Source organism: Macaca thibetana, chromosome 3 (genome assembly GCF_024542745.1).
Source record: "Macaca thibetana thibetana isolate TM-01 chromosome 3, ASM2454274v1, whole genome shotgun sequence".
NCBI classification, from domain to species: Eukaryota; Metazoa; Chordata; class Mammalia; order Primates; family Cercopithecidae; genus Macaca; species Macaca thibetana.
In genome coordinates this window covers 93672373-93697800 of record NC_065580.1, presented here as the reverse complement: position 1 = coordinate 93697800, position 25428 = coordinate 93672373, and the positions used below count along the sequence as shown (strand labels likewise).

Genomic DNA, 25428 nt, shown 5'->3' with positions numbered 1-25428 from the left:
AAGGGTTAGGCCAGTTGCCTAGGCTTGCCAATCAGAGTCACTTTGGCCACAGCTTTTAGGAAAGCACACATGACTCAAGCTGGGCCAGATACCATCCTCTCTGACCACCTTCTGGATCTAGTCACTTTCTTCTGGAATTGCTGTCTGTAAAAGTAACAAAAGCCATGAATTGTTGGTGCCCAGGTGCCCATATTTGCCACGACCAGGCTGCTCAAGAAGAAAGCAAGCTAGCAGTAGGTGGGGGGATGTGGCGGGGGGAGAGGGGAGGGAGGGAGAGAAGAAGATAGAGAGAAAGAAGGAGAGAGAGAGAGAGAGGAGAGAGATAGGGGGTGTGTGTGTGTGTGTGTGTGTGTGTGTGTGTGTGTGTGAGAGAGAGAGAGAGAGAGAGAGAGAGAGAGACAGAGAGAGACCTGTTTCTGAGAGAGAGAGAGACCTGTTTCTATGTCCAGCTGTTCCCAAATCTGTATGAGTTGGCTTTTTATTTTTTTCTGACTGAGTCTTGCTCTATCACCCAGGCTGGAATGCAGTGGTGCTCGGCTCATTGCAACCTCTGCTTCCTGGGTTCAAGCGATTCTCATGGCTCAGCCTTCCGAGTAGCTGGAATTATGGGCGCCTACCACCATGCCTAGCTAATTTTTGAATTTTTAGTAGGGATGGGGTTTCACCATATTGCCCAGTCTGGTCTCGAATTCCTGACCTCAAGTGATCTGCCTGCCTCGGTCTCCCAAAGTGCTGGGATTACAGGCATGAGTCCACAGCCCCCATCCTCTTTTCTGAGACAGGGTCTCACTCCATCACCAAGGCTGGAGTGCAGTGATGCGATCACCACTCACTACAGTCTCAACCTCCTGGGCTCAAGCAGTCCTCTCACGTAGCTGGGACTACAGGCATGTGCCACCACATCCAGCTAATTTTTGTAGAGATGGGGTATTACTATGTTGTCTAGGTTGGCCTCAACCTCCTAGGCTCAAGAAATCCTCCTGCCTCAGCCTCCCAAGTAGCTGGGACCAATGAAGGCTGGGAACAAGAGAGGAAGTCCCAGAGAGGATGCTTTCTGGCCCAGCCTGGGTCATGTTTCCTTCCATGACTTGGTGAAGAGGGAGACCAGGGAATGCAGGAGAAGAGGGTGTTGATTGTGGGTGTCATCCAGCATGTGTGGCTGGCCTTGGAGTACAGGTGACAGTGACCAGTGTCCTCTGTGATGCCTTCTGTTTTCTCTGTGAAGCAGGAGGTGGGCCATTCCTCAGAGAGAGGACAGATGAGAAGACAGTGGTGAAGGTGTGGGCTTGCTGCTGTGGGAACAGGTGCTGAGCCCACTGGAGGTGCCACATGGACTGCAGCCCAGGGTCACTGAGGTGGCAGGCAGCAACCTCACAGGGCACTTTCCTGTGCAGCCCTCCACCCTACAGGTGGGCTGGGCAGAGGAGACAGCCTCCCAGGGGCACATGTTGGCCAGCCGAGTGCTTGGAAGAAGAGGAGACAGAGGAGTTGAAGTTAACACATTTTCAAAAGAGTGATTATAGCCATGGGCCATGGAATCTAAGTCTATAAAGAAATATGCAAGGCCAGGAGGTGACGAAATCATGTGGGGATGGTTCTCTCTTCCCCTATTTGAGTTTTCTTCTCCCTGTTGCAGCTTGTACTCATTTTGGTCTCAGGTTTGGCTTTTTAGAAGCTGCTTGGGTAGTTAGAAAGCTGGAGTTGTCTTAGAGTCACCTCTGTTCACTTTTGTGGGGACCAGTGAGCTGTATAAGGTGTTACTTTCTACAAGTAAAATTTTTTTTCCCTTCTGTTTTGTCGAGATTCATCTCTGGGGTGAATGACAGGCTCATACATTCAGTACCATTAGATATTGTAAAAATTGGTCTGCAGAGCAGATCAATGCTTGATGTCATCTTCAGAGCAGCTGAAAGTCCTTTCCCTCCAAATATTTGTTGTTGTTGTTGTTTGTTAGATGGAGTCTCGCTCTGTTGCCCAGGCTGGAGTGCAGTGGTGTAATGTCGGCTCACTGCAACCTCTGCCTCCCAGGTTCAAGCAATTCTGCCTCAGCCTCCCAAGTAGCTGGGATTGCAGGTGCCCACCACCATGCCTACCTAATTTTTGTATTTTTAGTGGAGTTGGGATTTCGTCGTGTTGGCCAGGCTGGTCTTGAACTTCTGATCTCAGGTGATCCACCCGCCTCGGCCTTCCAAAGTGCTGGGATTACAGGTATGGGCCATGTGCCCGGACATTTTCTCTGGTTTTGATGGGGGGAAAAAAAAGTCCAGAAGACTCAAAGCAATGTTCATGCAATGCTGGTCCAGGGGGCTCCCTGCAAGGGACTTATGAAAACACTGCTGATCAAACCCCCAATCCCCATGGCTCTTATTGCTATGTGTATTCAATTATGGCAAACTCATTATTTGCTCCCCTTTGAAATATGAGACTTTTTTCTGATTTCAGGATGTATACTGTGGGGAGGATGGAGGTAGGGAGCAATTTAACAAAATATATTAAAATTAAAATTGTTCATACTTTCCAACTCAACATTTTCACTTACAAAACGTTCCTGTATTGTTCAAAGATATATTTCTAGAAAGTTCTATTGAAGCTTTATTGGCTCAGAACTAGGGGCATGGTTAAATCAATTAAACAATGGAAATATAATGGAATACTACATGCCTTTAAAAACAGGCATGTTAGCCGGACATGGTGGCCCATGCCTGTAATTCCAGCACTTTGGGAGGCCAAGGTGGGCGGATCACGAGGTCAAGAGATCGAGACCATCCTGGCCAACACGGTGAAACACCGTCTCTACTAAGAACACAAAAATTAGCCAGGCATGATGGCTTGCGCATGTAGTCCCAGCTACTTGGGAGGCTGAGGCAGAATAGCTTGAATTTGGGAGGTGGAGGTTGCAGTGAGCTGAGATCACGCCACTGCACTCCAGCCTGGTGACAGTGTGCGATGCAAATAGTATAACATTGATAATAATTATGAGACTGGATAAACATTGGAGAAATGTGTATAAAACATTAAAGACTGTTATTGGGAAGGTAGAATATAATTTTAATTTTCTGTATTTTTTTTTTTTTTAGACAGGAGTCTCACTCTGCCACCCAGGCTGTCTTGGCTTACTGCAACCACTGCCTTCTTGGTTCGGGCGATCCTCCCACCTTAGCGTCTCAAGTAGCTGGGACTACAGGCACACACCACCATTCTCGGCTAATTTTTTGTATTTCTTGTAGAGATGGAGTTTCACCATGTCGCCGAGGCTGGTCTGGAACTCCTAAACTCAGGTGATCCTCCCACCTCGGCCTCCCACAGGGCTGGGCTTACAGGCATGAGCCACCACACCCGACCCATTTTATGTATTTCTATGTGACTGGAATCCTCTATAGTGAACAAGCATTATTTTTCTCAATGACAGAATAGAGCATAATTTCTCTGCTAAGCACTTAATTTTTTCATTTAATATTCACAAAATCACTAGATGGTGGGTATTACATATTTTACAGGTGATACTTAGAAAAGTTAACCTGCCTAATTTCAGCAAGGTAGTAAATATTCTTTATCTAAAGAATATTTTCAAACTCTATCTAAGGTTAATGTAATCTCCACAGGCTCATTTTGTCTCTATGAGAAGGTGACTTCTATTTTGGCTATTTCTCCTTCCCACTATGATTTCACTTCCCTCTCAAAACTACTCAAATTCATTTCCTCTGGGAAGTTACCACAGGCTGTAGCCCCTAATGACTGCATTCACTCTACTCTCTAGCGTTTTAATGCACTCCTTTCTTGGTCTTTGCACCTGTCACCATTTGAATTTGTATGAAATGTTTCTATTCTTTTCCTCTCCCTCTTTTGCTTGAGCATTGATCATTTACCTGGAACTTCCCGTGATCCTTCAGAGCCTGATTCCAAACCTACAGGGTAGGTGTTAGGATTGAATCCTTAAGTGTAGCATTTGATGGGTCCTTAATATTGAGGAATAACAATCTAACCAATCAAGCAACCTTTTCCTTATATTGGACTATATGCTGAGTCCACCGAATTATGTAAATGTCTCTGAGTTGAGAAGTTTCTGAAATAATAGATAATTCAAGTAATGTCTTATTTTTTTTTCTTGTGAAGAGGTGTGAGTCATAAAGAGTCACAAATTCTTTTTTACAAAATATGCTAATTATACTAAATACTTTGTCATACACTGGCAACCTCTTTAACATCTAGATACATGCACAAAACATACAAAAAATGGTGTCTGAAAATGTCCAAGTATGAACACACTAGCATACTACCTTTTGCAATATCTTCCCTCCCATATACTCTAAACCACTGAACAAGTACAGAGAGTACTATACTGCTTACAAAGGTGGCTTCACAATTCAGTTTCCAAAAGACAGCATTCCCTATGAATTTTAGCAAAAATATATTTACAAAGTGGTATTTTACTACCTCTACATTTAACATACATCGGGCACTTCTAAACATCTAGATAGACTAGATGTTTCAAGTAAGGAGTTAATTTGTCCACTATGTACACAGCAGTCTTGAATAAACTGCAAACATGTAACAACAGTTCCAATTTGAAAGAGTCTTCCAAATGTGAACATTTTGGCCTAGAACCTTTCCCATCTCCATCACCCCAGTGGGCAAGAATGCTCAAATTTTCAGAAGACAATCTTTCCTAGGACTTCTACAACAAAACGTACAAAATATATTCGTTTCCTAACTCTACTTTTGTCATACACTGGCAACCTCTTTAACATCTAGAAAGACTAGTTGTTGTAAATTAGGACTTGTCTGTCCTTTATGTACACTATATACACAGATAAGTAAAGTAAAATGCGCAGAGATAATGATTAATCTTGCCTCGCTGTAAGCACAGTGGCATAGAGCTCTCTGCACTTCCCCCTCCTCCCCTGAACCACTGCACAAACACAATGAGTATTACTCAACAGGTGATTGGGCCATTCCCCCACCAAACAATATTTCATATGAAATGTAACAAAAAGATATTTACAAAAGGTTATTTTTTCTACATATATCAGGCACTTCAGAATATCTAAAAAGAACAGACATTTCAAAAAAGCTTAGCATTGTCAACTATATATACAGTGGTGAGGAATAAAATGCACACAAAACAATGGATAGAACATGAAAATGTCTTCTAAATATGACCAGTCTGGCATAGAGGCTTCTTCTTTTCCTTCTCAGGTCTTTCAACTCCACGTCCTCTAAACCACTTAACAAACGTGGACGTATCGCTTCCAGAGGTCGTCTAACAACTGCATTTCCAAAAGTCGTCTCCAGAAGACATTTATTTTCTATGATTTCTTTTAAACATATGAGAATTTACAAGATGTGTGATTTTCTAACTTTATCATACATCAGCAACCTCTTTCCATCTAGAAGGGCTAGATGTGGCAAATGTTTTCTATTAAAAGGTTGGGGTGGTGTTGAGAGCAGCTTTTTCATGATATATACACAGGTCTTCCATAAACGGCCAGTAAATCTTCCCAAGGGGTGGTGGGCATTTCCAAGGGGCCAGACGTGGCTTGTCATTCTACCATTTCTCTCTTCCGACAGCAAGCTCTGGTAGAACGAGACCAACCGCCCGAAGGCCGCTAACTGTTCCACCCGTCGTGGGTCGGGACTTCGCTCACCTCCCAAGCCCGTTAAGGCCTTTGTCCGTTGTCCTCAGGACTCGGTAGGTCTCGTCCAGTGGGAACAGAGTGGTCACCGGGGCCCGGACCTGCGCGGCTCCGAGGTCTAAAGAGGCGGCCGAGCTTGCCTGCGTCCCGAGATCGCCTTCCCGGGCCCCGCACACCCTAACGGTCTCCGCCGCGCGGCGTTCAGGCGGCCGCCATGCTTCCCGGCCGGCCCTCCTCTCCCGCCGCCACTCAGAGGCGCTGGGCCCGGCGGCTCGGCGGGGTTTCGTCGAGGCCGGGCAGGAGACCAGGCGGCGGGGTCCGGGCAGGAAGAGGCCGCCGCCATCAGTCACCGAGGTGGGGTGGGGAAGAGAGGTGCGCCTCGGCTTCAAGGCCTGCGCCCGGCCAGTGGGCAGCCACAGCAGGGCCCCCTGTGTCTGCAGGGCAGAGGGCGCAGCCAGTCCGGGGCCCCTAGCTCATCTGCCCAGCTCACCTGCCGGCCCGGGGACCCCAGCTCAGCCGCCGGCCTGGGCCCCACAGTTCACCCGCCCTGGAAGGCCCTGGGGGAGCGGGCCGCGCTCTGCGTCTCTCTGAACTCTCTGCGGGGCCGGAACTCAGGAGTCACAAATTGATTCAAATAGGTTTACAAATTTAAAAAAGAAGCCTGACAACCCCTTAACCTGTTAAAGGATACTACAGGAGTGGCAGAGAATTCCTCAATTCTTCTGCTTCTCTGCTGCCAGGGCTAAGTGCTGCTTGCGTTGTAAATAACCAGGAAACAGGATTTCCAGGTGGTTGATGGTGTGTGGTTGAGATTTGGAAATTGGAGATTTCCAGGTGGTTAATGATGTGTGGTTGAGAAAAGAGCCTCAAGGTAACTACTTAATATGTTGATTCTAGATTATTTTCCTCGTCCAGTGTAATTAGAGAAACAAACACACAACTAGTGAATCAAATATTTTTATCTTGTTCCACAAATGTGTACCTTTTATATTTCGTTAGTCTGATAGCAAAAATTACATTTTCCACCACTACAGTCAGTTCTTTAGTTTCACTCCTGTGCTTCAGTGTTTGAATGACAAGCCTCATCAGTATGGCATATTTAATCCAACAGTCTTGGACACAATTTGGCAAACCAGTGGGTTCACAGTGATAACTGCAGAAATCTGAAAGTGACTTGATAATACACAAGTTAGGGTGGAGAAAAAGGCATTTTCCCCCTAAATCAAATATACAAAAGTTTGCAAACTTATTTCAAGCATGTGGGAAAGTACAGAAAATTGTTAACAGAGTATTACTATGTACTACTCATCACCCAGCATCAATTAAAAAAAAATTTTTTTTTGAGACAGCGTCCCACTCTGTCATGCAGGCTGGAGTGCAGTGGTGTGATCATGACTCACTGCAGCCTTGACCTCCTGGGCCGAAGTGATCCTCCTGCCTCAGCCTCCCAAGTAGCAGGGACTACAGGTTTGTGCCATCATGCCCAGCTCCCACTGTCAAATTTTATGCTTATCATATTAAGCTTTTTTTTTTTTTTTTTTTTAAGTCACATATAAAGCTCCCTGTCTGTTCCTTTCAGATCCCATTCCTTTGTTTCTTTCCCTAGGTAAACACTATTCTGAATTTGGTGCTTGTATTAGTCCATTCTCACACTGCTTATAAAGACTGGGTAATTTATAAAGAAAAGAGGTTTGGGGGTGGAGCAAGATGGCCGAATAGGAACAGCTCCAGTCTCCAGGTCCCAGCGTGAGTGACACAGAAGATGGGTGATTTCTGCATTTTCAACTGAGGTACTGGGTTCATCTCACTAGGGAGTGCCGGACAATTGGTGCTGGTCAGCTGCTGCAGCCCAACCAGCGAGAGCTGAAGCAGGGCAAGGCATCGCCTCACCTGGGAAGTGCAAGGGGGAAGGGAATCCCTTTTCTTAGCCAGGGGAACTGAGACACACACCACCTGGAAAATAGGGTAACTCCTACCCCAATACTGCGCTTTACCAAGGGTCTTAGCAAATGGCACACCAGGAGATTATATCCCACACCTGGCTGGGAGGGTCCCACACCCACGGAGCCTCCCTCATTGCTAGCACAGCAGTCTGCGATCTAATGGCAAGGCAGCAGCGAGGCTGGGGGAGGGGCATCCGCCATTGCTGAGGCTTAAGTAGGTAAACAAAGCCGCTGGGAAGCTTGAACTTGGTGGAGTCCACAGCAGCTCAAGGAGGCCTGCCTGTCTCTGTAGACTCCAACTCGGGACAGGGCACAGCTAAACAAACAAACAAAAAAAGCAGCAGAAACCTCTGCAGATGCAAACGACCCTGTCTGACAGCTTTGAAGAGAGCAGTGGATCTCCCAACACGGAGGTTGAGATCTGAGAATGGACAGACTGCCTGCTCAAGTGGGTCCCTGACTCCTGAGTAGCCTAACTGGGAGACATCCCCCACTAGGGGCAGACCGACACCCCACACCTCACACGGTGGGGTACATCCCTGAGACGAAGCTTCCAAAGCAAGAATCAGACAGGTACACTCGCTGTTCAGCAATATTCTATCTTCAGCAGCCCGATACCCAGGCAAACAGGGTCTGGAGTGGACTTCAAGCAATCTCCAACAGACCTACAGCTGAGGGTCCTGACTGTTAGAAGGAAAACTAACAAACAGGAAGGACACCCACACCAAAACCCCATCAGTACGTCACCATCATCAAAGACCAGAGGCAGATAAAACCACAAAGATGGGGAAAAAGCAGGGCAGAAAAGGTGGAAATTCACAAAATCAGAGCGCATCTCCCCCTCCAAAGGAACGGAGCATATCGCCAGCAATAGATCAAAGCTGGATGGAGAATGACTTTGACAAGTTGAGAGAAGAAGGCTTCAGTCAATCAAACTTCTCAGAGCTAAAGGAGGAATTACGTTCCCAGCGCAAAGAAACTAAAAATCTTGAAAAAAGAATGGAAGAATGGATAACTAGAATAATCAATGCAGAGAAGGCCATAAACAAACTGACAGAGATAAAAACCGTGACACGAGAAATGCGTGACAAATGCACAAGCTTCAGTAACTGACTCGATCAACTGGAAGAAAGAGTATCGGCGACTGAGGATCAAATGAATGAAATGAAGCGAGAAGAGAAGTCTAAAGAAGAAAGAGGAAAAAGAAATGAACAAAGCCTTCAAGAAGTATGGGATTATGTGAAAAGACCAAATCTGCGTCTGATTGGGGTGCCTGAAAGTGACGGGGAAAATGGAACCAAGTTGGAAAACACTCTTCAGGATATCATCCAGGAGAACTTCCCCAACCTAGTAAAGCAGGCCAACATTCAAATTCAGGAAATACAGAGAACGCCACAAAGATACTCCTTGAGAAGAGCAACTCCAAGACACATAATTATCAGATTCACCAAAGTTGAAATGAAGGAAAAACTGTTAAGGGCAGCCAGAGAGAAAGATCGGGTTACCCACAAAGGGAAGCCCATCAGACTAACAGCAGATCTCTGAGCAGAAACTCTACAAGCCAGAAGAGAGTGGGGGCCAATATTCAACATTCTTAAAGAATTTTCAACCCAGAATTTCATATCTAGTCAAACTTAGTTTCATAAGTGAAGGAGAAATAAAATCCTTTACAGATAAGCAAATGCTTAGAGATTTTGTCACCACCAGGCCTGCCTTACAAGAGACCCTGAAGGAAGCACTAAATATGGAAGGGAACAACTGGTACCAGCCAATGCAAAAACATGCCAAAATGTAAAGACCATCGAGGCTAGGAAGAAACTGCATCAACTAACTAGCAAAATAACCAGTTAATATCATAATGACAGGATCAAGTTCACACATAACAATATTAACCTTAAATGTAAATGGACTAAATGGTCCAATTAAAAGACACAGACTGGCAAACTGGATAAAGAGTCAACAGCCATCAGTTTGCTGTATTCAGGAGACCCATCCCACATGCAGAGACACACATAGGCTCAAAATAAAGGGATGGATGAAGATCTACCAAGCAAATGGAGAACAAAAAAAAGCAGGGGTTCCAATCCTAGTCTCTGATAAAACAGACTTTAAACCATCAAAGATCAAAAGAGACAAAGAAGGCCATTACATAATAGTAAGGGGATCAATTCATCAGGAAGAGCTAACTATCCTAAATATATATGCACCCAATACAGGAGCACCCAGATTCATAAAGCAAGTCCTTAGAGACTTACAAAGAGACTTAGACTCCCATACAATAATAATGGGAGACTGCAACACCCCACTGTCAACATTAGACAGATCAATGAGACAAAAAGTTAACAAGGATATCCAAGAATTGAACTCATCTCTGCACCAAGTGGACCTAATAGACATCTACAGAACTCTCCATCCCAAATCAACAGAATATACATTCTTCTCAGCACCACATCGCACTTATTCCAAAATTGACCACATAATTGGAAGTAAAGCACTCCTCAGCAAATGTACAAGAACAGAAATTATAACAAACAGTGTCTCAGACCACAGTGCAATCAAACTAGAACTCAGGACTAAGAAACTCAATCAAAACCGCTCAACTACATGGAAACTGAACAACCTGCTCCTGAATGACTACTGGGTACATAACGAAATGAAGGCAGAAATAAACATGTTCTTTGAAACCAATGAGAACAAAGATACAACATACCAGAATCTCTGGGACACATTTAAAGTAGTGTGTAGAGGGAAATTTATAGCACTAAATGCCCACAAGAGAAAGCTGGAAAGATCTAAAATTGACACTCTAACATCACAATTAAAAGAACTAGAGAAGCAAGAGCAAACACATTCAAAAGCTAGCAGAAGGCAAGAAATAACTAAGATCAGAGCAGAACTGAAGGAGATAGAGACACAAAAAACCCTTCAAAAAATCAATGAATCCAGGAGTTGGTTTTTTGAAAAGATCAACAAAATTGATAGACTGCTAGCAAGACTAATAAAGAAGAAAAGAGAGAAGAATCAAATAGATGCAATAAAAAATGATAAAGGGCATATCACCACCGACCCCACAGAAATACAAACTACCATCAGAGAATACTATAAACATCTCTGCGCAAATAAACTAGAAAATCTAGAAGAAATGGATAATTTCCTGGACACTTACACTCTCCCAAAAGTAAACCAGGAAGAAGTTGAATCCCTGAATAGACCAATAGCAGGCTCTGAAATTGAGGCAATAATTAATAGCCTACCAACCAAAAAAAGTCCAGGACCAGATGGATTCACAGCTGAATCCTACCAGAGGTACAAGGAGGAGCTGGTACCATTCCTTCTGAAACTATTCCAATCAATAGAAAAAGAGGGAATCCTCCCTAACTCATTTTATGAGGCCAACATCATCCTGATACCAAAGCCTGGCAGAGACATAACAAAAAAAGAGAATTTTAGACCAATATCCCTGATGAACATTGATGCAAAATTCTCAATAAAATACTGGCAAATCGAATCCAGCAGCATGTCAAACAGTGTATCCACCATGATCAAGTGGGCTTCATCCCTGGGATGCAAGGCTGGTTCAACATATGCAAATTAATAAACGTAATCCAGCATATAAACAGAACCAAAGACAAAAACCACATGATTATCTCAATAGATGCAGAAAAGGCCTTTGACAAAATTCAACAGCCCTTCATGCTAAAAACTCTTAATAAATTCGGTATTGATGGAACGTATCTCAAAATAATAAGAGCTATTTATGACAAACCCACAGCCAATATCATACTGAATGGGCAAAAACTGGAAGCATTCCCTTTGAAAACTGGCACAAGACAGGGATGCCCTCTCTCACCACGCCTATTCAACATACTGTTGGAAGTTCTGGCTAGGGCAATCAGGCAAGAGAAAGAAATAAAGGGTATTCAGTTAGGAAAAGAAGAAGTCAAATTGTCCCTGTTTGCAGATGACATGATTGTATATTTAGAAAACCCCATCATCTCAGGCCAAAATCTCCTTAAGCTGATAAGCAACTTCAGCAAAGTCTCAGGATACAAAATCAGTGTACAAAAATCACAAGCATTCCTATACACCAGTAACAGACAAACAGAGAGCCAAATCGTGAATGAACTTCCATTCACAATTGCTTCAAAGAGAATAAAATATCTAGGAAACCAACTAACAAGGGATGTAAAGGACCTCTTCAAGGAGAACTACAAACCACTGCTCAGTGAAATAAAAGAGGACACAAACAAATGGAAGAACATACCATGCTCATGGATAGGAAGAATTAATATCATGAAAATGGCCATACTGCCCAAAGTAATTTATAGATTCAATACCATCCCCATCAAGCTACCAATGAGTTTCTTCACAGAATTGGAAAAAACTGCTTTAAAGTTCATATGGAACCAAAAAAGAGCCTGCATTGCCAAGACAATCTTAAGTCAAAAGAACAAAGCCGGAGGCATCACGCTACCTGACTTCAGACTATAGTACAAGGCTACAGTAACCAAAACAGCATGGTACTGGTACCAAAACAGAGATACAGACCAATGGAACAGAACAGAGTCCTCAGAAATAATACCACACATCTACAGCCATCTTATCTTTGACAAACCTCAGAAAAACAAGAAATGGGGAAAGGATTCCCTATTTAATAAATGGTGCTGGGAAAATTGGCTAGCCATAAGTAGAAAGCTGAAACTGGATCCTTTCCTTACTCCTTATACGAAAATTAATTCAAGATGGATTAGAGACTTCAATGTTAGACCTAAAACCATAAAAACCCTAGAAGAAAACCTAGGTAATACCATTCAGGACATAGGCATGGGCAAGGACTTCATGTCTAAAACACCAGAAGCAACGGCAGCAAAAGCCAAAATTGACAAATGGGATCTAATTAAACTAAAGAGCTTCTGCACAGCAAAAGAAACTACTATCAGAGTGAACAGGCAACCTACAGAATGGGAGACAATTTTTGCAATCTACTCATCTGACGAAGGGCTAATATCCAGAACCTACAAAGAACTCAATCAAATTTACAAGAAAAAACCAACCCCATCAAAAAGTGGGCAAAGGATATGAACAGACACTTCTCAAAAGAAGACATTCATACAGCCAACAGACACATGAAAAAATGCTCATCATCACTCGCCATCAGAGAAATGCAAATCAAAACCACAATGAGATACCATCTCATACCAGTTAGAATGGCAATCATTAAAAAAATCAGGAAACAACAGGTGCTGGAGAGGATGTGGAGAAATAGGAACACTTTTACACTGTTGGTGGGACTGTAAACTAGTTCAACCATTGTGGAAAACAGTGTGGCGATTCCTCAAGGATCTAGAACTAGAAGTACCATATGACCCAGCCATCCCATTACTGGGTATATACCCAAAAGATTATAAATCATGCTTCTATAAAGACACATGCACATGTATGTTCATTGCAGCACTATTCACAATAGCAAAGACTTGGAATCAACCCAAATGTCCATCAGTGATGGACTGGATTAAGAAAACGTGGCACATATACACCATGGAATACTATGCAGCCATAAAAAAGGATGAGTTTGTGTCTTTTGTAAGGACATGGATGCAGCTGCAAACCATCATTCTCAGGAAATTATCACAAGAACAGAAAACCAAACACCGCATGTTCTCACTCATAGGTGGGAACTGAACAATGAGATCACTTGGACTCGGGAAGGGGAACATTACACATCGGGGCCTACTGTGGGGAGGGGGGACGGGGGAGGGATTGCATTCGGAGTTATACCTGATTTAAATGACGAGTTAATGGGTGCTGACGAGTTGATGGGTGCAGCACACCAACATGGCACAAGTATACATATGTAACAAACCTGCACGTTAGGCACATGTACCCTAGAACTTAAAGTATAATTAAAAAAAAAAAAAAAAGAGGTTTAATTGACTCATAGTTTTGCATGGCTGGCTAGGCCTCAGAAAACTTACAATCATGGCAGAAGGAGACGCAAACACATCCTTCTTCATATGGCAGCAGCAGAGAGAATAAGAGCCCAGCAAAGGGGGAAGCCCCTAAACCATCAGATCTCATGAGAACTCACTATGATGGGAACAGAATGAGGGAAACCAGCCCCATGATTCAGTTATCTCCACATGGTCCCGCCCTTGACACATGGGGATTATTACAATTCAAGACGAGATTTTGGGTGGGGACACAGCCAAATCATATCAGTGCTTATTATCCACATGCTATTATTCCTATATTTATGTATCCATAAATAATACTATAGTATTGTTTTGCTCTTTTGTACTTTAAATGGTATATCATACATACTTTTCTGTACCTTCCCATTTTTGGTGGTTGTTTATACAAGTAACTAGAGTCATTATACAGTTATATTCCATTATGCCAAAGTTTATCCATTATCCCGTGGATGGACTTCTGGTGCTTTCTGTTTTGCTATATAAACAATACTGTGTACATTTTTGTACATCTCCTTTACACAGGAAATAGTTTCTCACATGTTCATGTGCATACAAATCATTTGGTTGGTCTTGTTAAAATGTAGACTGATTCAGTAAGTTTGGGGTGGGACCTGCAAATTGTACTCATATGAAGAAAAATGGGGGAAACATATAAAGTTAATGCTATTGTAGAAAACACAAAAAAAGACAAAGTGGCCTCATAATCTAGTATCTAGTATAGCAGAGTGGTTTAAACATGGCCCCTTTAAGTTCAGTGTTTGAATTACAACTCAACTATTTGCAAGTTGAGTGACTTTGTCTAGGTCATTTAATGTCTCCAAATCTTGCTCTTCTCATTTAGAAAATGAGGATTGTTATAATAGCACCTAGATTACATGGTTGTGATGAGGCAATTTGCTAATATACTAGATACAGAATGCTTAGGACATTGTCTGGCACATAGCAAAAACTCACTAAAATTTGAGCTATTATTGTTAACTTTTAGGCTCCCCCCCATGAATATATTATTTCCCTCCAAATGGATCACAATGTACATGCTATTTTTATAGCAAACTCTGGTCCACTGATTGCAGAAAACATTTCATAGTTATTCTCTATTAAGTCATTTAGACAGGCTATTTAGTATTCCAGTGTATGTATTTACCACAATTAAATCATTGTTGATGCATCAAGTTGAATTATTTTACTCTTATGAATAATACTGTGTAGCTAAATCATTTCATTCCTTTTAGTTTTAATGTCAGCTCACTTTCTCTCCCCTTCTAATCAGCTCTCAGCTGTTACTGTTCTCCCATTCTAATCTGTGATCAGATAATCAAGCGAGTTAAATCAGTTTATTTGCTATACCTTATCTGCAATTCTGTCACTTGCTCTAGGCCTTTGGTAAAAGGGACAGCTATTGCAGCAGCTGTGAAGGGAGGCTGTTTTTGCCTATTTTAGGGTATGCCTCTTAGTCAGTCCAGCTCTCCTAGTCTCACTGGATATGAGATTAGGAGATACCACCCAGAAGATGCTGGCACATCCTCTTGCTGTGGGTGCCTTTTCCCTTCTACTCCCTCCCTATTGGGGTCTGAACACTCAACCTACCTTTATGCCCAGCTGCTGCCACTTCATTACTACCTGTTTCTGATTTTTTGAAGCCCCGATGCCCCTTAGCCTAGGTCTGGGAGTTACCAGTTTTCTTGACTTCTGACACCAGTATGCATGCATGGTGCTAGATTCTACTTTGTGGGCCTCTCTGCTTTAGTTTCTCAATTTTTTTAGTAGCCGTAGCACTTATTTGTGCTTTTTAAAAAACTTTGGATCCTGTTAAATTCCCACATTTTGTGTATATGGGAGCACAGAAAACAGACTTCAACAATTAAAATTCCCAAATACAGCTGGATAGGCCTGTTTCCCAAACTTGCCTGAAAGATCACAAGGAATACCTGTTGACATACTCCCAAGCCCATCCCAAAGGGCAGCCCCTGTAATCTGGATATATTATCTGGAGATATTATTTAACAAACACCCCAGGTGATTCTTATAATCAGGCACAGCTGGAAACAATGGGCTTTTAACTTGAATTCTCTGAGATCTTCCAGGACACTGGGACGTTCAACTGATACCTCAGGGAGCTTGTATGCAATTTAAAGGTAGTGTAGGGCTCATCCCAGGGGGCAGGAAAATTCTAGGATTCAAGTATTAGTTCGAATACTGGAAAGTCTTTAGAGCTTGAGACCAAAGAAGGAATTTATGCTCTTTTTGTTTTAATCTTGCTCCTTCTAAAGGAACTTATGCTCTATTTACCATCTCTACACCAGCATGGTTTCAATCCCCTGGGTATAGTATAGATTCTGTCCCAAACACTGGGGTTCCAGAACTGTCAAATGAGTCGTGCAGCTTCTCAAAAAGCATAATGGAGCCGGGCTGGGTGGCTCACGCCTGTAATCCCAGCACTTTGGGAGGCCGAGGCGGGCGGATCACGAGGTCAGGAGATCAAGACCATCCTGGCTAACACGGTGAAACCCCGTCTCTACAAAAAATACAAAAAAATTAGCCAGGTGTGGTGGCGGGCGCCTGTAGTCCCATCTACTCGCGAAGCTAAGGCGGGAGAATGGCGTGAACCCGGGAGGCGGAGCTTGCAGTGAGAGGAGATCGCGCCATTGCGCTCCAGCTGGGCGACAGAGCGAGACTGTCTCAACAACAACAAACAACAACAACAACAACAACAACAAAGCAAAATGGAGAATGCGGGTCCTTTGAGGACTGAATCCTTTGCATATGTTAAAATCATTTGGAGTGCATATCTTTTATTACGTAAGGTTTTATATTCACTTAGAAAAATCAGCTCAATGCCAGACCCGTGTTAGTAACTGCTTTGGCAGTGCTAGCTATGTAATTTTTGAGGCCTGAGAAAGCACAGAACTCTGATATACCTGCTTCAACTCGTGACAGGCCGTTAGTTTCTTGGATCATCCATACGTAAGATACAAATCTTACTCCCTCAATCTGAGGACACAGGGAGATCCAAACACGCACGATAATTCTTTTTTTTTTGGGTTGGGGGGAGAGGGGACGGAGTATGGCTCTGTCACCCAGGCTGGAGTGCAGTGGCGTGATCTCAGCTCACTGCAACCTCTGCCTCCCGGGTTCAAGCCACCCCAGTAGCTGGGATTACAGGTGCCTGCCACCATGCCCAGCTTATTTTTTGTATTTTTAGTAGAGATAGGGTTTCATCATATTGGCCAGGCTGGTCTCGAACTCTCCTTACCTCAAGTGATCTATCTGCCCGCCTCAGCCTCCCAAAGTGCTGGGATTACCGGTGTGAGCTACCGTACCTGGCCATGCCTAAGAAGATCTAGAAACAGAAACTGGTAAATCCTGACCACACTACACACATTATTTACTCATATGAGATCACAATTTGTTTCTCTTACAACTCATCCATTTGACAGACTAATGTGATGAATAAATAGAATTCTATAAAAGTGAGGCCAAAATAAAAAGCAGCCTAAGATTGTTGAAGAAAACTCAAATGGTGGTCCATGAGACTGCCAAAGTTGAGAGGCAGTCTCAAACTAATGGGGGGAAATGCCCCTATGGTTCTAAAAATAAAAGCTTGTCACTCTTTACAAACTGTGATTTATCTCTTTGAGAGAATCTTGAACATGAAGTCATGCTATTAATGTTTATTCTAACAGTAGGCTAAATATTTGAGCATATTCCCCCTAATAGTTCCAGAAATTATCTCCTTCCTAAAAAAAAAGTTTAAAACTTTAAATGGTGAGATAGTAAAGTGGTGTGGCATGAGAAAAGTACTTTATTCATGCAAAATTTTTCGGTTCCATTCAAAATTACAGTACAAAAAAATTCCCTTGCTTGCTGAGTTTTTGTTACTTTTTACTTAAATATTTAGACTTAAGAAAAAATAAAATTTAAAATCACTATTAATGGAAGCTTATATTCCTTATGAATACATGTATGCATATATGCACCTCTATATGAATCACTCAAAACAATTTCAAACATCATTCTTTTTTGTATTTAAAATTGCCCTTTTAAATATTTAGAAGTTCCAGAGGTGGAGGCTTTAATGGAATTTTTCCCAGAGTAAATTTCTTGGATTGAAATTGTTCCAGTTCTTCTACTGTTAGTTTATCTCTGGGTGTGAATAACACATTATCTGTTGCAAAGATGCTGCTTGAGGCTGAGAGAGAAGTGGATATGCTGCTATTTCCAAAAGTGTCACTGGATGGCTTAGAAAAAGCAGTGTGAGAATGTGAGCTTGGACTACCAAAACCAGCCACAGAACTGCCACCTCCAAAGGCTGGGGCCACTGGAGCTCTAATAGAACCTGTTGCCAAGGAAGTTGGAAGTCCTGAAAATCCAGGTGATCCAAAGCTGGAAGCTGCAGGGCTTTTGAATGAAAATGATGCAGCCGATGTAACTTCAGGTTTCCCAAATCCAAAAGCTGGAGCAGAAGTAGAGATAGCTGAACTGGTAGAGGCTGCAGCTCCAAATGCTGGGGAACTCCCAAAACCAGCAGGGCTTCCAGAAGAGGCAGCGGCAAATCCAGAGTTTGTTTTAAAACTAAAGTTCTGAGCATTATCACTGCTGCTGTTATTGACTGGAAAGCCTATAAAAAACAAAACAAAGCAGAAAAAAAATTTATTATAGTCAAAAAAATGTCACCATTATTTCCTTCCCCTATCTTTCTTTTTTATGTCATGTTTCAGTATTGAGAAGCTTACTGGAAGGATGAGATGAGAAAAGTAAAAATGAGAGGCTAGAACTACCCACCAAAGCCTGCTTCCTGCCTTTTCTGCTAACAATCCCATTTTCACCTTGATTGACCTTCACCCAAGGAGAAACCACAGGGACTAGAGAACAGACTTTCACTTTGGTTTCTACTTACCTCACCAGAGCTGCCACCTGAAGACAATGCTATGCTGTTAAACACAGTGACAAGAAAGTTCTCAAAGGTGCTGCTATCATAGCTATGTACTTCTACGAAACTCCTGAAAAACCATTCCTAAAATGGACTTCTAAAGCTTAAGTGTCTTTCAAAGAACATGCCCAATCTGGCCTCCATTTCACAAATGTCTAATGAGCCAAATGCTTTGAGGTTCTATGATGGAAGGTTGTAGAATTTATGAAGGTAATTTAAAATGGTGATTCAGGCTTATAATTTGAAACCTATAGAATCTAATTTTTCTAAATCAGTTAAGTCCTGTATTACTTTATCATTTACCTGGCGACACAAATGTTGCTGCTTGACTACTGCCAAATCCAAATGCAGGTGCTGCTTGATTTACACCATCCTTTACATCAGAGAGCTGGAAAAAAAAAAGTGTGCAAATAATAAAGTGCTTGATGAATAATGCTCCAGTATCTTTTCTATACATTTTATGGACAAATTAAATTTTTTAAAATGTGCATTAAAGGCTGGGTGTGGTGGCTCACACCTGTAATCCTAGCACTTTGGGAGGCTGAGATGGTGAAGGGCTTGAGCCTATGAGTCTGGGATGAGCCTCAGCAACACAGTGAGACCCCCATCTCTACAAAAAATTAGCCAGTGGTCCCAGCTATTTGGGAACCTGAGGTGGGAGGATCACTTGAGCCTGGGAAAGCCTGGGTAACAAAGTAAGACTCTGACTCAAAAAAAGAACAGAAAAGAGAAGAAAAAAGTGCATTAAAAAAGGCAAAGTTAAATGCTTAACATGGAAAATGCCCATAATATGATGTTGAAAAGGATAAGATCGGCCGGGCGCGGTGGCTCAAGCCTGTAATCCCAGCACTTTGGGAGGCCGAGGCGGGTGGATCACGAGGTCAGGAGATCGAGACTATCCTGGCTAACATGGTGAAACCCCGTCTCTACTAAAAATACAAAAAACTAGCCAGGCGTGGTTGCGGGCGCCTGTAGTCTCAGCTACTGGGAGGCTGAGGCGGGAGAATGGCGTGAACCCGGGAGGCGGAGTTTGCAGTGAGCCGAGATCACGCCACTGCACTCCAGCCTGGGAGACACAGCGAGACTCCGTCTCAAAAAAAAAAAAAAAAAAAAAAAAAAAAAAAAAAAAGAAAAGGATAAGATCTAATACTGTATAAACAGTATAATCACAACTAATAATATGAATATGCATAAAAAATGTACATTAGTAAGTTAACAGTGATTGTCTCTGGCTGATGAATTACGGTTGATTTAAATTTTATTTATGCTTTTTTATACTTTCTAAATTCCTAAAATGAGCAGATATTATAATGAGAAAAATATTTTTAAATTTTTTTCAGTGTCTATAAGGTTAGATCTGCATTTATAGAGAAATCTAGATATTAGGTAAAAAGGACCTTTATAGAATACCCAGTCAACTTTAATACTCGAAATGAAGTAGATCCACTATTACATAATTAAAAGCTTATGACCAAATATCCATTAAACATTTCCCATTCCCTGAAAGTACTTTATGTTCTTGCTATTCTGTGCTCTAGAAATGTCTTTCATCTCTGCTTACTGAAATCTTAATCCTCCTTTCAAGGAACTTTGTACTTGCTCCTTCCTTCCAAGAAGACTTTCTTAATCATCCAAAGCAAACATAAGTGATTTCTTTCACTTGGAAGCCTCAAAAGCATTCTCTGGCCGGTGCAGTGGCTCACAACTGTAATCCCAGCACTTTGGGAGGCTGAGGCAGGCGGATCATGACATCAGGAGATTGAGAACATCCTGGCTAACACAGTGAAACCCCGTCTCTACTAAAAATACAAAAAAATTAGCCAGGCATGGTGGCAGGTGCCTGTAGTCCCAGCTACTCGGGAGGCTGAGGCTGGAGAATGGCGTGAACCCCGGAGGCAGAGCTTGCAGTGAGCCGAGATCGCACCACTGCACTCCAGCCTGGGCGACAGAACGAGACTCTATCTCAAAAAAAAAAAAAAAAAATTTTTTTTTTTTTTTGAGACTGAAACCTCCACCTCCTGGGTTCAAGTGATTCTCCTGCCTCAGCCTCCTGAGTAGCTAAGATTACAGGCGTGCGCTACCATGCCTGGCTAATTTTTGTATTTTTAGTAGAGACCGGGTTTCACCACGTTGGTCAGGCTGGTCTTAAACTCCTGACCTCATAATCTGCCTGCCTCGGCCTCCCAAAGTGCTGGGATTACAGGCGTCAGCCACTGCGCCCAGCCCTCAAGAGCATTCTTTAAAGAATCAACTTTTTTTGAGGTATAGTCTAATACAATAAAATGCATCCATTTTTTGTATATATTTCAATGAGTTCTAACAAACTTGCAACCACCACAATCGAGATTCAAAACATTTTTGTTCCCTGAAAGTTCTTTTGTGTCCCTTTCCAGTCAACTCCCTCTCAACTCCTCGTCCCCGGCAACCACTCTATCTGCTTTCTATCACTACAAATGAGACTTGTCTTTTCCAGAGTTTCATACAAATGGCATCACATGGTCTACACTATTGGTTTTGTTTTTTGGTCTGGCTTCTCTTCCTCAGTGTAATATTCATTAACAGGCAGATGATAAATTATAATATATCCATACAATGGGTTACCATTCAGCATAAAGAAGGCATGAACTACTGATACATGTTAAGTCAGCTATGGGTGGGTTGTCCCACATCCTCACCTATGGGGGGGCCCTGGGCAGCTAGCAAAGAGCAGGGACCTTCCAGCCCTGAGGGAAGTTCCACAGTTCTTTGGACTCAGTTATCCTTTCTCCATCAGCTCTCATCCATGGTGATGGTGGCCCACCTCCCACACAAGGACAGACTACTTCCAAGAGGTCCCACTAAATTCAAATAGCATTACAACAACTAAAAGGTCAAAGAAATTAGCTTGCACAAGAGTCTAGTTATTCAGGAAGCACATATTTAAGAAAGGGGAGGGGTGTTGGGACTGTCAACCATTCACTAAGTGTAGGGACACAGTACTCTCATATCCTTTATACAGAGTAGAAACCATCTGAGAAATTGGAAATATTAAAATTATAAATGTGAATATCTTATTTTAAAATAAAATTCTTAAGAACTTTTTAATGGGTGTAGAAACATCATAACTTTATTTACAAGGATAATGAACTTGCTACAGTCAGGACCATAGATCTTTGGAGACACGTGGGTATATATCTTCCAAAGGCATTTCTGTTTAAGACAAGGAACATACTGTGTTCTTCAGTCACAAAATGATACATTACATTCTAAATGTGCATTCATATAATTGTTCAAAGTAATTTCTTTTTTTTTTTTTTTTTTTTTTGAGACGGAGTCTCGCTCTGTCGCCCAGGCTGGAGTGCAGTGGCGCGATCTCGGCTCACTGCAAGCTCCGCCTCCCGGGTTCACGCCATTCTCCTGCCTCAGCCTCCCGAGTAGCTGGGACTACAGGCGCCCACAACCGCGCCCGGCTAATTTTTTGTATTTTTAGTAGAGACGGGGTTTCACCGTGGTCTCGATCTCCTGACCTTGTGATCCGCCCGCCTCGGCCTCCCAAAGCGCTGGGATTACAGGCGTGAGCCACCGCGCCCGGCCAATTTCTTTTTACATACAGATAACTTTAAATACTTGAATTTATGTAAGTTTGCCATATTCAAAACTAGCACTACCAAAGTTAACAACTTTACCCTAAAAAGCTTTTAAAAGCATAACTGGCCGGGTGCGGTGGCTCACGCCTGTAATCCCAGCTCTTTGGAAGGCCGAGGTGGGCAGATCACGAGGTCAGGAGATCGAGACCATACTGGCTAACATGGTGAAATCCCGTCTCTACTAAAAAATACAAAAAAGTAGCCAGGCGCGGTGGTGGGCGCCTGTAGTCCCAGCTACTCGGGAGGCTGAGGCAGGAGAATGGTGTGAACCCGGGAGGCGGAGCTTGCAGTGAGCGGAGATCACGCCACTGCACTCCAGCCTGGGCCACAGAGCCAGAGTCCGTCTCAAAAAAAAAAAAAAAAAGCATAACTATTTCTGCTTTTCTGACCAAGGAACACAGAGAAAACTATTTCAAGACCTTGACTCTTAAGTGATGCTATTTTGGGAACGTGTATCATAATTCTTGACAGAAAATTTTTGTTTTGCTTTCCAAATCTAAAGTAAAATATTCTCTTCAAAAAAGCAATAGGTAAGACACTTCCCTCAAGAAAACTCTCCCATACTCACCAAAGCTACTTTAGTTGATATATTTAGACTTTTCAGTTCATTTACCCTGTTCCTCCATTGATTTATTAAATGTTGGACAGAATTTAGCTGAAAAGGGAAGACAGAAAAATAACAGTTCAATATTGTATGTTTAAGTTAGTTTCTTCAATAAAAACTTCACATATTTCTTTGCCAAAATCACGAAAGGTTTATGTAACAGTTTTATGGCCCATGACTTGCAAAATTTGCATTGACTTGGCCTGTTTGTCAAAGATATTCCAGCTCCAGTTCCCTCTCCCTGTTCAACTCCTTATATCATCTGGTTAATATCACAAGCATCTGGCAGCACGTAGTTAGTTATATTTGGATGGGAGGTGAACACATGTACTAGTTGAAATGCATGATCATGACTGTAGAAACAGAAAAATACAGCATTTAAACTGCTTCCTTCAGGTACTCAACTTATTGTCAAGATTTTTATTTTTTTTTTTGATACCTGATATATGAAGATGTTAATCTGTATTACAGACTGTATCTTATTTAACTTTGTTTTTCTAGCATTCATCACTGGATCTGTACCTAACAGATGTTCAATAAATATCTGTCAAATGGTAAAACGGTTTCATTTCTGGGACTGACTGTTAGGTAATTTGTAATAAAAATAGTAATATTCCTAATTATTAAAGTAAAAATATACTATCATTTTAATAACCAACCAATTTAAATGAAAATAATATAGAAAAGAAAAATAGCCTTCTCCTGAAAAAAGATTATAGACCTCATCGGTTTTGCCAAAATACAAGCCACAATAAAGAAAGCAGTAATTAACAGCTCATCTGTTATTGCAGTAGATTAATAGGAAACAAACTTACATAACTCTGTAAGTTATTGCTGGTTAAGAAGTTATGGTATTCAAGTCTCAATTCCTCTGGTGAAATGTCTGTAAAACCTGAAGTGAGGAATCAATTGGAATCTTTAAAATAAATGCCAATAATTTTGATAGTAAAGCTACAGGTGCTAAACAAGAAAATATCTAATGTTGATTAGAAAATTTTCATAATCATAAGGAAGAAACTTAAAGCCTACACTCTACTTAATGTTTAATAAAGTGTAAAATTACAGTAAAATATAGTTGGTTATTTTGATCTTTAAATGGGGAAGAATTTTCTAAAGATAGGTGGGGTAGAATGAACAACAAACACAAGAGAAAGATTTGACTACACTTATATTCAAACTTATATTTTAAAAAATCTGCCAGAAACTATACTAAGCAAAATTACAAGGCAAATTGTACACTAGGAAAATTGCAATTTTAACATGTATGACAAGAGAAGAACTAATGCCCTAATGTATAAATAGCTCTTACAAATAAATGAGAAAAGTAAATGAATTTGGGCAAAGATAATGAACAGGCAATTCACACACAAAAAAATCAAATAGTAAATAAATGAAAGTTAAATGCAACTTAAAATATAGATAAAATGCTTTACTTATCAGACTGGCAGAAATTTTAAAAGCTGGTATTTACTGTTGTTCCAAATGTGGTGAAATGTATCATTTCCTAAATTTACTGTTAAGGGAATTAAAATGGTACAAGTTTTCTGGGAGGGATAATTATTAATAAGCATCACAAGCCTGAAAAACATTCATATCCTGTGACTTATAATACAATTTACAGGATTTAACCTTGGGAAATAGTTATATATGTAAACAAAGGTCACTATGTATAGGGGTGCTCATTCTAATATTTTTAGTACCAGAAACAAACTGAAAGCAAAAATTAGAATATAAAACTAGGGCCAGGTGCGGTAGCTCATACCTGTAGTCCTAGCACTTTGGGAGGCTGAGGCAGATGGATCACAAGGTCAGGAGATCGAGACCATCCTGGCTAACATGGTGAAACCCCGTCTCTACTAAAAATACAAAACATCAGCTGGGCGTGGTGGCATGCGCCTGTAATCCCAGCTACTCGGGAGGCTGAGGCAGGAGAATTGTTTGAACCTGGGAGGCAGAGGTGGCAGTCAGCTGAGATTGCGCCACTGCACTCCAGCCTGGGCGACAAAGCGAGACTCTGCCTCAAAAATAAATAAATAAATAAAACTAGATTACAGCTGGGCACGGTGGCTCATGCCTGTAGTCCCAGCACTTTGGGAGACCAAGGCCGGTGGATCACCTGAGGCCAGGAGCTCAAGACCAGTCTGGCCAACATGGCGAAACCCTGTTTCTACTAAAAATACAAAAATTAGTTAGGCGTGTTGGCATATGCCTATAATCCGAGCGACTCAGGAGACTGAGGCTGGAGAATCACTTGAACCCAGAAGGCGGAGGCTGTAGTGAGCTGAGATTGCGCCACTGCACTCCAGCCTGGGCAACAAGAGCGAAACTCTATCTCAAAAAAACAAAACAAAACAAAGAAAAACTAGATTACGATCCTAATTATATATATGTATATGTATATATGTATAGGTATACATATATACACACATAGAACAACTTGTACATCCCTGTACAAGTGGACCCTTGCAGTTCTGCTCAAGAGCCAACTGTACACAAAGCTGTACAGGGCCCACTTGTACAGGGATTTTCTTCTGCCTCTGCCACTCCTGAGACAGCGAGACCAAACCCACCTAGCCCTGTGCTACTCAACTTAAAGACAACAAGGATGAAGACTTTTATGATGATCCACTTCCACTATGTGAAGAACATGTTTTCTTTTCCTTATGATTTTCTATTTTTTTTTTTTTTTTTGAGACGAAGTCTTGCTCTGTTGCCCAAGC

At 41.9% G+C, this 25428-nt stretch overlaps 2 protein-coding genes across 11 annotated transcripts in view; one reads left to right on the top strand and one right to left on the bottom strand.

The window, feature by feature from the left end:
* Positions 1-25428, top strand: part of TOMM7 (translocase of outer mitochondrial membrane 7) — a 540985-nt gene that overhangs the window by 147540 nt on the left and 368017 nt on the right. The window contains exon 1 of one of the 10 annotated variants that reach the window (XM_050783170.1): positions 13327-13330. The exons of 8 other annotated variants lie outside the window; for them this stretch is intronic. The gene's annotated coding sequence lies outside the window, so the exon portion shown is untranslated. Of the gene's footprint in view, positions 1-13326; positions 13331-21159; positions 21165-25428 lie in introns of those variants that run through there. One more of the 10 variants, XM_050783181.1, reaches the window with a different exon arrangement.
* Positions 17333-25428, bottom strand: part of NUP42 (nucleoporin 42) — a 1164542-nt gene continuing 1156446 nt past the window's right edge. Inside the window, exons 5-9 of the mRNA XM_050783137.1 lie at positions 23524-23600; positions 22673-22759; positions 21593-21667; positions 18782-18866; positions 17333-18166 (exon numbers count right to left, since the gene is read on the bottom strand). Coding sequence (XP_050639094.1) covers positions 17589-18166; positions 18782-18866; positions 21593-21667; positions 22673-22759; positions 23524-23600 — 902 coding nt within the window. The 3' untranslated portion in view covers positions 17333-17588. The remainder of the gene's footprint in view (positions 18167-18781; positions 18867-21592; positions 21668-22672; positions 22760-23523; positions 23601-25428) is intronic.